This window comes from Muntiacus reevesi, chromosome 17 (genome assembly GCF_963930625.1).
Source record: "Muntiacus reevesi chromosome 17, mMunRee1.1, whole genome shotgun sequence".
Classification (NCBI taxonomy): Eukaryota; Metazoa; Chordata; class Mammalia; order Artiodactyla; family Cervidae; genus Muntiacus; species Muntiacus reevesi.
Genome location: NC_089265.1, coordinates 1405177 through 1417244, shown reverse-complemented (window position 1 = coordinate 1417244; position 12068 = coordinate 1405177). Strand labels below are relative to the sequence as shown.

The following is a 12068-nucleotide window of genomic DNA, read 5'->3' as shown; positions in this document are numbered from 1 at the left end:
GGTCTGAAATAATTTTATGTGTCTTTAAGTAGCATAGATTAAATGAACACAAAAGAAGATTTGTTAAGATTTGGTATAGTAGCATAGATTTTACCCCTTTTTAAAATAATAGTGGCTGATTTAGGTAGTTGATTCTGATATGTAGCTATTGATTCACTAAACAGGAAGACTTGACTTCATATCAGCCTTCATATTTTTCAGATATTTCTAAAGAAAATATTTCCGTGTAATTTTAAACTTCTTGTAATATTTGATGTTCAGAATTTTTAGTTTTGCTGTTTGTCCAAATTCCTCAGGCAGAAGGGGCAGCCAGCTATGGAAAGAGCAAAACAAGTAGAAGAGTTTCTACAACGAAGACGGGAAGCAAAGCAGAACAAAGCTCGGGCCGAGGGGCATATGGTAGGATTTTGTTTTTGAGATTTTTGAACATAGTATTCAGAGTGAAGGTCTGAAACAAGGTAGGTATAAATGACAGGAGTCACCATCCTTTACAAACACTACCTCTGAACATTTGCAGAGTATTAAACCTCTCTTTGTGCTATTTCTTTTATGCTAAGTGTGAAGTTCTGTTGTTGCCTTAGTTAACTGAAAGTTCATAGCTGCATTCTTCCTTTTAAAAGAGGTATAACAACCCAGATATTTATGTTAAATCAGTTCTTACATTGCTTTTTTTGGCCCTAGATGCTTTTTGTTTTAAATACTTTAGCAAAGAATTGTAGAAGAAAAATGAGAAATAAACATTTGGATAAATATACATGTAACTATGCATTTACTCAAAAGTAAATTAGGACCAAATGTATTTTAAAACCTCTAATTATTCAGTCAGGTAACTGAATAAGTCATGCATTCAAGCAAATACAAATGGTTTTTAGATGATCATTTTAGTAGATGTTGGTTTTGACATGCAGAGGTACACAATGCCTTTTCACCTTTTGTCCACAGAACAAATGGTGATTGTTTCTGTCAGCTCAGCACCCCGTGAAGCAGCACGCTTATGTAGGAAATAGTTAATAGTTAAATGTTTTTTTAAATAGTTAAATGTTTTTTTATACTTACATCTACTATAAGTTCATAAGTAACATCATTACAAGTTAATATAATTATTCCAAAATAGGATATTTTTTCTTTGAAATAATAATATTGAAAAATAGTAAATTTTTTAATGATTACCCTTTATATTTTTAACACCCATCCGCTTGTTTTTCTAGTATCTGGAATTAATCTGTATTTGTATCCTTTCTGTGGACAGAAGACAACCTGCTTTGTTTTCCCTTGCCCCGTTTCTCCCTTGTTAACAGCATCTGGAATTTTAGTTACAGATATTAATTAGAAATATTTTCAAATGGTTATTAGACTTAGCAAGATTTACACATTTCTCACCTCAGAACTGTTCCTTACATCTACTGTCCTCCCCTGCATTTATTGTCTTCATGATGGAGACGACTCTTGGAACTTTTCAGAGAGAAATTGTCCAATATTTGTTGAAAATATACTTATTTTGTCTTCACACTTAAATGTTAATTTGTAGTAGTGGTCTACTAGTGAATTTGCTTAGCATTTCTGTGTCTGAAAAAACATTTTGCCTCTTTTTTGAAAAATATTTTTTCTGGAAATAGTATTATAAGTTGAGAGTTCTTTCTTTGTCCGTTCTTTAAAATGTTTCTCCACTTACATCCTGGCAGTCCTGTTCTGACCAGAAGTCTGCTGGCATTCTTATATTTTCCTCAGTGTTTGATGTGTCTTTTCCTCTAATGGCCTTTAACATTTCCTCTTTATCACTGGAAGTGAATTGATTATGATATAGCTTGGTATACTTTTCTTCATGTTTATTTTGTTGGGGGTTTGTTGAGCTTCTTGGATTTGTAGGTTTATAATATTTATCAGATTTGAAAAAAATTCAGCCATTATTTCTTCAAAACTTTTTTTTTGTTCTACTCTTCTTTTTCCTCTGGGTGTAGCTGATGCTCTGTGTATCTCTTTTTGGTCTCTTTTGGGTAGCTTCTGTTGCTAAATCTTCAAGTTTGCTAGTCTTTTTGTTTGGTTTTTGCAGTCTGCTTTCCTTTTAATCCCATCCAGACGTGTATTTTTAAGATACTTTTTTTTTTCTCTTAAAGTTTATTTGGGTCATTTTTATACTTTCCATGTCTGTCTTTATAATAATTAGGCTTTTCTCTCCTTTCTTGAACATGTGGAATGTAATTATTATAGCCTTCTTAATCACCTTGTCTACTAATTCTGCTCTCTGTGTCATTTCTGAGTCTGTTGGCTATTTTTCTCCTCATTTTTGTCATCTTTTCCTGCTTCTTTACCCACCTGGTAATTTGTGGTTGGGTGCCAGGCACTGTGTATTTTATCTTGGATTTTTTGTATTTAACTGTGTGGAGACTTTACTCTGGGATACAGTGTTGTTAATAATAGTTTGAGTCTTTTCAGGGCTTGCCTCTAAGCTTTGCTGGGCAGGTGGAGCACAGCCTTTGATCTAGGACTCACTTGGCTGCACCACTGAGTGCCTTTGTGCTGTGATACTGTGTTGGTGTCCTCCAATGCTCTGTTGACCTGTAGGCCTTTCCAATCTGGCTGTTGGAAGCATGGCATATTCCCAGCCCTCAATGAGCCTGAGGAATTGATGTCTTGCTCAGTTGCTCATTTGTGTCCGACTCTTTGTGACCCCATGAACTGTAGCCCGCCAGGCTCCTCTGTCCATGGGGATTCTCCAGATAAGAATACTGGAGTGGGTTGCCATGCTGTCCTCCAGGGATCTTCCCAACCCAGGGGTCGAACCCAGGTCTCCTGCATTGCAAGCTGATTCTTTACCATCTGAGCCACCAGGGAAGTCCAGGAACACTGGAGTAGGCAGCCTGTTCCTTCTCCAGAGTCTCTTCCTGACCCAGGATTTGGTGAGGTCAGATTAATTGTCACTCAGCAGGAGACTCAGAGGAAACCTCTGCAGCTTCCAGCACTTTCTTCCTGCAAATGTCAGTGCTCCTCCACCTCCTTCACTCTGACGGCCCTTTCCTTGGCTCAGGGATGCCCTCTCCCTGTGCTGCAGCCTGGAAATGGACAGTGACTGGGCTTACCTCACTTGTTCTCCTCTCACAAGGATCACTGTCTTGTGCTGCCTGTTTGCCCGTGTTTGAAAATCATCGCTGCATATACTTTGTCCAGTCTTTCCTTATTGAAGGTGGGAGGGCACATCTGGTCTGTGTTACCAACTGCAGGTGAAGTCTTGGATGGTGGTTTGCTGGATGACAAATCCAGGTTGCAGACTCCCCCCACATTAAAGCTGCTGCCTTATCATCATCTCATTGTGACTCATGAGCATGGTGACTATGTTCTTCGTGCTCCTCTGTAAGGGATTTTCATCTCTGAAAGCATGTAGGACTGTTTTTTTCTACCTTTCATATTCTGAAATAATCACTTGAGTATTTATCAGTTTTTTTTTTAATTGACCTGACTTGACACTAATCAGATGCTCTCATATGAAGACTCACCTTCAGTTCTGGTACATTCTCAGTTACCATTTCTTCAGGTATTGCTGCTTCTCCTTTTTCTCCTTGACAAAGCTCCTATTAAATGAATAGATTGGAACCTCTGCATCAGATGTCTTTTTTTTCTGTTCTTTTGTTTCTTTTTTTTAATCCCTTCCTCCCTTCTTACTGTTTTGGAAGGATTCCTAGCCCAAATTTCAGTTCGTAACACATTCTTTCATTTTGTCTGCTCTGTTATTCAGCCTATCCAGTGAGAGTCTCTTAACTTTAGAAACTTGTATTTTCATGTCCATGAAGCTACTTCGTTTTCCTTGAAAGCTCCTTGATGATGTGCTCATTTCTCTCGTAGTACTCTAGGTATTGGTGCTCTCTTGGCAGTGTCGGTGTCTTCAATGTTTAAGTCTGTGCCCTCTTTCATGGTACTGGTGTTCCTTGCATGGTTGGTGTTCTTGCTGGTGTATTCACATATGGGGCTCTCTGTTTCACTCTTCATTGCCTCTGTCCAGGTGGGCCCCTGGCGAGATAGTACATGCTGCTCTGCCCAGTTTTCCGTCACAGTAGAGGCCAGGTGGGACACATTGCTATTCTGCCAGGCAAATCCCTGGCAGCTTATTTTCTGGGCTTTGGAGAGACCCTTCCTTCCTGATGTCACCAGTCACCTGAAGCACCGGCCTGGCCTTTCCCTTCAACTCTCTTGTCATTAGTGTCTTCAGGGAGCTACCAGGGAGAGGACAGCGTACCAGCGAGCTCTTTGGAAGCATGTTGCCCCCGGCCCCTCTGCACCCCCGCACTGAGGCCTCGCCCCACATGCTGTGCTGGTGTCACCTGTTGTCATAAACCCATGTGTGTACTTTCCTAACCTCTGGGTTCCTTCCGTTCTTGAAACTGCCAAGAGCTTTGCTTGTTTTTGAGTGCTGATATGTATTCACTTCACACAGCAACTTCTCTAGTCTAGAATTTTGCAGGAAGAGAGGCTGTGGTGTCATTCTGCCATCTTGCAGTCAAAAATTATTATTTTCATTTTGTTGTGTTATTTTTAAAAATGTGCTTTAGGGATTTCCCTGGTGGTCCAGTGGTTAAGACAGTGCTATCACTTCAGGGGACGAAGGCTCAATCCCTGGTCCGGGAGCTAAGACCCCACATGCTACATGGCCAATTAATAAATAAATGCATCCAACTAAATCTTTAAAAAAATTTTGCTTTAGAGATAAGTGATTTTTATATGACTTTTCAAGATTCATTTTTTAACCTCTTTAGAATTTCTTCGTTCCCTAGGTGACTATGTATATATACACACACATACATAAAACTAGAAAAGTGAAGAACTTTTACTTTTTGGTGCATTTGGGTGTGTACATTGTATATTACTTGTTTTATTCACTAATTAAATAACAAAGGCAGTGTATTAAACACTTTGGGGACTGTAGGTTAATTAACTGATTGAAAACTACTACATTAAAGCTTAACCAGACATAGTTTGTATCTGGAGTAGTTTAGAGTTCCGAGTTAGACAAGAACATGTACACTGGAGCCCGAGCCAGAGAACCAGGAGCAAGGGCTGAGTGGGGAGAAAAGGTCTTGCAGATTTTAAGTTCTAAATTGAAACATTTTTATGATGATATAGAGGGCCTATTTAAAATTGATCTCTTCTTTTCCATGCTCTGTGACAAATTACTGTAAACCTAGGAGCCTAAGAGCAACAAAGATTTATGACCCACTGTTTCTCCAGCCCAGGACTCCAGCACATTGTGATCGTCCTCTACCCCTCCTCTCCTGAAGCCCAGGTAGCGGTGTCAGCGGCTGTGCCTTCATGGTGCCAGCAGGCCGTCCCTCCCTCTGCTGTGGGAATCAGGCTGTTGGAGAGATTGACTGAGACCATGCTCAGTTGTTTGCCACATAACCCCTTCATCTCAGCAGCAAAGAACTCCATGTGCATCAACTCCCCGCCTCCTGCCTCTTCAACCAGCCAGGGAAACTCGGCATTTAATGGTCAACCCACTGTTTTAATGCCACTCATCCCATTTAATGTGACTCAGTCCTGGGGGTACACCCCATCGTATTCCGAGCCCTGGGGCTCGGAATCTGTGCAGGGCTTGCAATCCTGGGGAGTGGGTGAATGTCAGGAAACCTTGGGAGCCTTCTCCAAGTCCTGCCCACCATGGTCTCTTTGCCTTTGACTTTGGAGAGTCTGTCACGGACAGGCGATGAGGCGAAGTGGAGGAGCTGACCTTAGCGACACACTTGAGGGAGAGCACTACCCAGGAGTCCAGACAGAGCTCTGTAAAAAATTGGCTTATTAACATGAAGTTTAAATACAGTGATATTCACCAGTGTTAGGTGTGTGTCTGGATGGGTGTTAACAAGAGTATGTAGTGATATAACCCCTGCCACAGTCACGGGATAGCGCCGTTCCATCATTTCTTAAAAGGTTCCTCCTCTTACCATCAGAAAAAAAAAATTGAATGTGATACGATGAATGACAACTTAACTTACCATAGTGATCCTTTCTCAGTGTATGTGTATATTAAACTAATATGTGCACCTTAAACTAATGATGTTATATGGCAATTGTATCTCAATAAAACCAGGCTTCCCTAGTGGCTTAGATGGTAAAGAATCCACTTACAATGCGGGAGACCTGAGTTCATTCCCTGGGTTGGGAAGTTCCCCTGGAGAAGGAAATGTCATCTTGCTCCAGTATTTTTGCCTGGAGAATCCCATGGACAGAGGAACCTGGCAGACTACAGTCCATGGGGTCGCAAAGTCAGATGCGACTTAGCAACTACACACACATCTCAACTAAACAGGAGGAGGAAGTTTCCTCCTGCCTCTTTGCAGTCAGTCTGCTGCCAGCCATAGGCAACCACGATCTTCTTCCTGTCACTGTGCTCTTCTTTCTTCTAGAATTTCATATAGAAATATCTTACAGTATGTAGGGTTTTGGGGTGGTGTGTATCCTTAGTTCTTTTTTATTCCTAAGTCATATTCCATCATGTGAATGTACCTCAAATTGTTTATTCAATCCTCAGTTGATGGACATTTGTGTGGTTTCTAAGAGATGGTTTGAAAACTCTTGGGAGTCACTGAACTGACTAGCCCATGCGCCTGGGAGCCCTTCTTTCTGAGTTGGCATATCCCTCTCTATTATGTGTAACTCAGTTAGTAACGTTTTTACACTCAGGTTTCTGAACACTGCTGGAGAAAGGAACAGCTGTGATGGCTAGTGTTAGATGGGTTTATGGCCTCTGCTTTCAGCAGAAGTGTGGTCCTTTTCAGTGCTCCGTTAAATCTTCATGGTCAGCAGCATCTCTCCTTGTCCATTTGCTCAATGATTTTATCCTTCTTCCTTCTCTGTGAAGATAATCATTACAGAGAAAGTTGGCTTATGAACCCCACATTTCATCAGATTTTCTGCCTCCATACTTAAAAATGAAGTGAAAGTTGCTTAGTTGTGTCCAACTCTTTGCAACCCCGTGGACTATACAACCCATGGAATTACCTAGGCCAGAATACTGGAGTGGGTAGCCTTTCCCTTCTCCAGGGTATCTTCCCAACCCAGGGATTGAACCCAGGTCTCCCACATTGCAGGTGGATTCTTTACCAGTTGAGCCACAAGGGAAGTCCAAGAATACTGGAGTGGGTAGCCTACCGCTTCTCTATCAGATCTTCCCAACCCAGGAATCGAACCAGGGCCTCCTGCATTGCAGGCGGATTCTTTACCAACTGAGCTGTCAGAGCTATCCTTCCATACTTATAAATTTATCTACAATTGTACCCAGTATTTCCTTATTTCCTCCAGTCTCAGAGGAGGATATAATTTCTTCTGTTCAAAAGTAATCTTCCCATTCCATTCTATTTGATGATTATAAGGCTACTAACTTGACATCGGTCAGTTTACTGGGTGCTTACTATGCCAAAGAATGCTCAAACTACCACACAGTTGCACTCAACTCACACGCTAGTAAAGTAATGCTCAAAATTCTCCAAGCCAGGTTTCAACAGTACGTGAACTGTGAACTTCCAGATGTTCAAACTGGTTTTAGAAAAGGCAGAGGAACCAGAGATCAAGTTGCCAACATCTGTTGGATTATTGAAAAAGCAAGAGAGTTCCAGAAAAACATCTACTTCTGCTTTGTTGACTATGCCAAAGCCTTTGACTGTGTGGATCATCACAAACTGTGGAAAATTCTGAAAGAGATGGAAATACCAGACCACCTGACCTGCCTCTTGAGAAGTCTGTATGCAGGTCAGGAAGCAACAGTTAGAACTGGACGTGAAACAACAGACTGGTTCCAAATCAGGAAAGGAGTACATCACGGCTGTATATTGTCACCCTGCTTATTTAACTTATATGCAGAGTACATCATGAGAAATGCTGGACTGGATGAAGCACAAGCTGGAATCAAGATTTCTGGAAGAAATATCAATAACCTCAGATAATGCAGATGACACCACCCTTATGGCAGAAAGTGAAGAAGAACTAAAGAGCCTCTTGATGAAAGTGAAAGAGGAGAGTGGAAAAGTTGGCTTAAAGCTCAACATTCAGAAAACTAAGATCATGGCATCTGGTCCCATCACTTCATGGGAAATAGATGGGGAAACAGTGAGAGACTTCATTTTGGGGGGCTCCAGAATCACTGCAGATGGTGATTGCAGCCATGAAATTAAAAGGCGCTTACTCCTTGGAAGAAAAGCTATGACCAACCTAGACAGCATATTGAAAAGCAGAGACATTACTTTGTCAACAAAGGTCCTTCTAGTCAAGGCTATGGTTTTTCCAGTGGTCATGTGTGGATGTGAGAGTTGGACCATAAAGAAAGCTGAGCGCCGAAGAATTGATGCTTTTGAACTGTGGTGTTGGAGAAGACTCTTGAGAGTCCCTTGGACTGCAAGAAGATGCAACCAGTCCATCCTAAAGGAGATCAGTCCTGAATATTCATTGGAAGGACTAATGCTGAAGCTGAAACTCCAATACTTTGGCCACCTGATGCGAAGAACTAACTCATTGGAAATGACCCTGATGCTGGGAAAGATTAAAGGCAGGAGGAGAAGGGGACGATAGAGGATGGTTGGATGGCATCACCATCTCAATGGACATGAGTTTGAGTAAATCGAGGAGTTGGTGATGGACAGGGAGGCCTGTCGTGCTGCAGTCCATGGTGTTGCAAAGAGTAGGACACGACTGAGTGACTGAACTGAACTGAACTGAACTGAACTGAACTACTATGTGTCAGGCATAGTTTTGAGTTCTCTACTTGGATTAACTTCTCACAGCAGTGCCCTGAGGTGGGTTCTGCTGTTCCTGTGTTACATCTCACTGAGGCAGAAGTAGAGAAGCTAACATGACAGTTTGGGTTTTATAGCGACTGAATGGTAGATTATGTGTTTAAATACCATGGTCTGACTGTAGAACCCATGCTTTCAATGGCTTTATTCTCTGTGCCATACTGTCTGTTTACTTGAGGGTCCTTCTTAACCCATCACTTGTTTCCTCTCTCTCCTGATCATTTCCTTCTTCCCTGGTGCCCTCCCATAGCCTATAAATAAACTCATGTTTCTCACATTCCTGCTCCTTCTTCCTCTTCAGAGCCAGCCCCTCAAAGGAATGAAGCACTACTGTTGATTGTTGCTCACCTGGTATTCAGAATCCTGTTGATATGGAAGTTGTCACTGTCCATCTTCTCAGATATAATACAGTATTTTCGATCTTTATCTTACTTGACCTTTCTGTGACGTTTGGTCTCATGAGTTACTGCTTCTAAATTTCTTCACTACCTTCTCTGGTACCAAATTCACCTTGTTTTTCTTTCTCTTTTTTTTATTTCTTAATATCTTTTCCTACAGGATTCTTTTCCGCTCACTTTTTAAAGGCTGATATTTTCTGGGGTGTTCTGTCCTTGGTTATTTTCTCACTATAATTAATACCCTGCAGTGATCTCATTCTACAAGGGGCCAGTGACTTCACAGTCTGTCTCATTTACTCAGGCTACTCTTCTAACTTCTATTCTCTCTAGCTGCCTTCTGGACATCATTTCCTGGGTGATTCATTGGCACCTTATTTTTAAAATTTCCTTTTATTATTTAAAGTATAATACAATAACTTTCTTATACTACTTTCTTACAACTTTTTTTATAATACAATAACTTTCCTTTTATTATTTAAATTATAATACAATAATGGGTTTGCCTTGTGACTCAGCTGGTAAAGAATCTGTCTGCAGTGTGGGAGACCTGGGTTCGATCCCTGGGTTGGGAAGATCCCCTGGAGAAAGGAAAGGCTGCCCACTCCAGTATTCTGGCCTGGAGAATTCCACGGATTATATAGTCCATGGGGTTGCAAAGAGTCGGACACAACTGAGCAACTTTCACAGTAACTTCAACTTTGTTTTTCTTCTCCAGTTCTGTGAATTTTAGCACAAGTATAAATTCATGTACCGACCACCATAGTCAGGATATAGAAGAGTTCCATCATCCCAAAACTCTTTTGGTGTCTCAGCATAATCATGCTGTCCCTACACCATCAACAGCCTGGCAGCTATCGTCTGTTCTCCATGACTATAGTCTTGTCTTTTCAAGAATGTCTTATGTGGTATGTATGTGTTATATCAGTTCAGTTCAATTCAGTCACTCAGTCGTGTCCAACTTTGCAACCCCACGGACTGCAACCAGGCTTCCCTGTCCATCACCAACTCCTGCAGCTTGCTCAAACCCATGTCCATCAAGTCGGTGATGCCGTCCAACCATCTCATCCTTTGTCGTCCCCTTCTCCTCCTGCCTTCAGTCTTTCCCAGCAACAGGGTCTTTTCCATTGAGTTAGTTCTTCACATCAGGTGGCCAAAGTATTGGAGTTTTCAGCTTCATCATCAGTCCTTCCAATGAATATTCAGGACTGATCTCCTTTAGGATGGACTGGTTGCATCTTCTTGCAGTCCAAGGGACTCTCAAGAGTCTTCTCCAACACCACAGTTCAAAAGCATCAATTCTTCGGCGCTCAGCTTTCTTTATAGTCCAACTCTCAAATCCTTACGTGACTACTGGAAAAACCATGGCTTTGACTAGATGGATCTTTGTTGGCAAAGTAATGTCTCTGTTTTTTAATATGCTTTCTATGTTGGTCATAGCTTTTCTTCCAAGGAGCAAGCGTCTTTTAATTTCATGGCTGTAGTCACCATCTGCAGTGATTTTGGAGCCCAGGAAAATAAAGTCTGTCACTCTTTTGCTTGTTTGGAAAGTATGAAAAGGCAAAAAGTTATGTGTGGTATACATAATGATATATAAACCTTATTGGTTGACTTCTTTCACTCACCTTAATCCTTTTCATCCAAGTTGTTGCATTTATCAGTAACTTTTTCTTTTATTTTTGAGTGATTTCCATTTTATGGATGTGCTATGGTTTGTTTATTCATTCACTCATTGAGGGACATTGGGGTTGTTTCTAGTTTTTGATGATTGTAAGTACTGCTGCTTTTATCATTCATTTACAAATTTTTGGACAAGTGTTAAGTTTTTATTGGGTAAATACCCAGGAGTGGGTTTGCTGGATCATATGGTAAATGTATATTTAACTTGGGTTTTCAAAAAAGTCAAACCACTTGCTGGAGTACTTGTAGCATTTTCCCTTCCTACCAGGAGTAAACAAGAATTCCAGTTGTTTTGCATGCTCATCAGCATTGGGCATTGTCACTATTTTTTATTTTGGCCATCTAATTATGTATAGGGGTATCTCACTGTTGTTTAATGTGCATTTCTCAAAATGTTAATGATGTTGAATTCCTTTTTGTGTTTTTATTTGTGATCCTTATATCCTCTTTAGAGAACTGTCTGAATAATTTGTTGATGTTGATTGATTGTTACTGTTTAGCTTTGAGTGTTCTTTATATTCTGGATAAGTCTTTTATTGGGTAAGTAACTTGCCAGTGTTTTCTTCTAAGTGGTAGATTGCCTTTTCATTCTCTTAACAGTATTTTTCACAGAACAAAAAGTATTAACTTTGATTAAGTGTTTTCAGATTTCTGGTTTATGGATCATGCTTTTGGTATTGTGTCTAAAAACTTTCTGCCTATCAGTCATAACGATTTGCTCCTACTTTAAAAAAAATTTTTTTGTAGTTCTACTTTTAACCTTTAGCTCTATGATCCATGATGGATGGATGTTTCCATCTAAAAAAAAGAAAATGTTTTTATTATAGTAAAATACCCACAACATACAATTTTCTGCCTTAATCATTTAAAAATGCACAACTCGGTAGCATGAGGTACATTCACAGTGTTATCTTCTTTCTGCTTGATTTCTGTTTATTTTGCTCTTCTCTAGTTTTTTAAGGTTATAGCTTAAATAGCTGAGGGTGAGACTTTTCTTCTTTTCTAATATTAGTAGTAGATGCTATAAATTTCCCTCTCAGCACTGCATTAATTTCACCCACAAATTGTGCTGTGTTCTGTTTTCATTTTCATTTAGGTCAGAATTCATTCTGATTTTCTTTAAAATGTATCTTTGGCCTGTGAATTACTTAGAGATGAGTTGTTTAATTTCCACGTGTTTGGACTTTTTCCTAATTTTGCCTGTAACTGTTTCCTGGTT

At 40.3% G+C, this 12068-nt stretch overlaps 1 protein-coding gene across 8 annotated transcripts in view; it reads left to right on the top strand.

Annotated features, from left to right (window-relative positions):
• Nucleotides 1-12068, top strand: part of NEK1 (NIMA related kinase 1) — a 119687-nt gene that overhangs the window by 53888 nt on the left and 53731 nt on the right. For all 8 annotated transcript variants that reach the window (XM_065908038.1, XM_065908035.1, XM_065908041.1 and 5 more), the window contains one exon: nt 297-399. In XM_065908038.1, coding sequence (XP_065764110.1) covers nt 297-399 — 103 coding nt within the window. The remainder of the gene's footprint in view (nt 1-296; nt 400-12068) is intronic.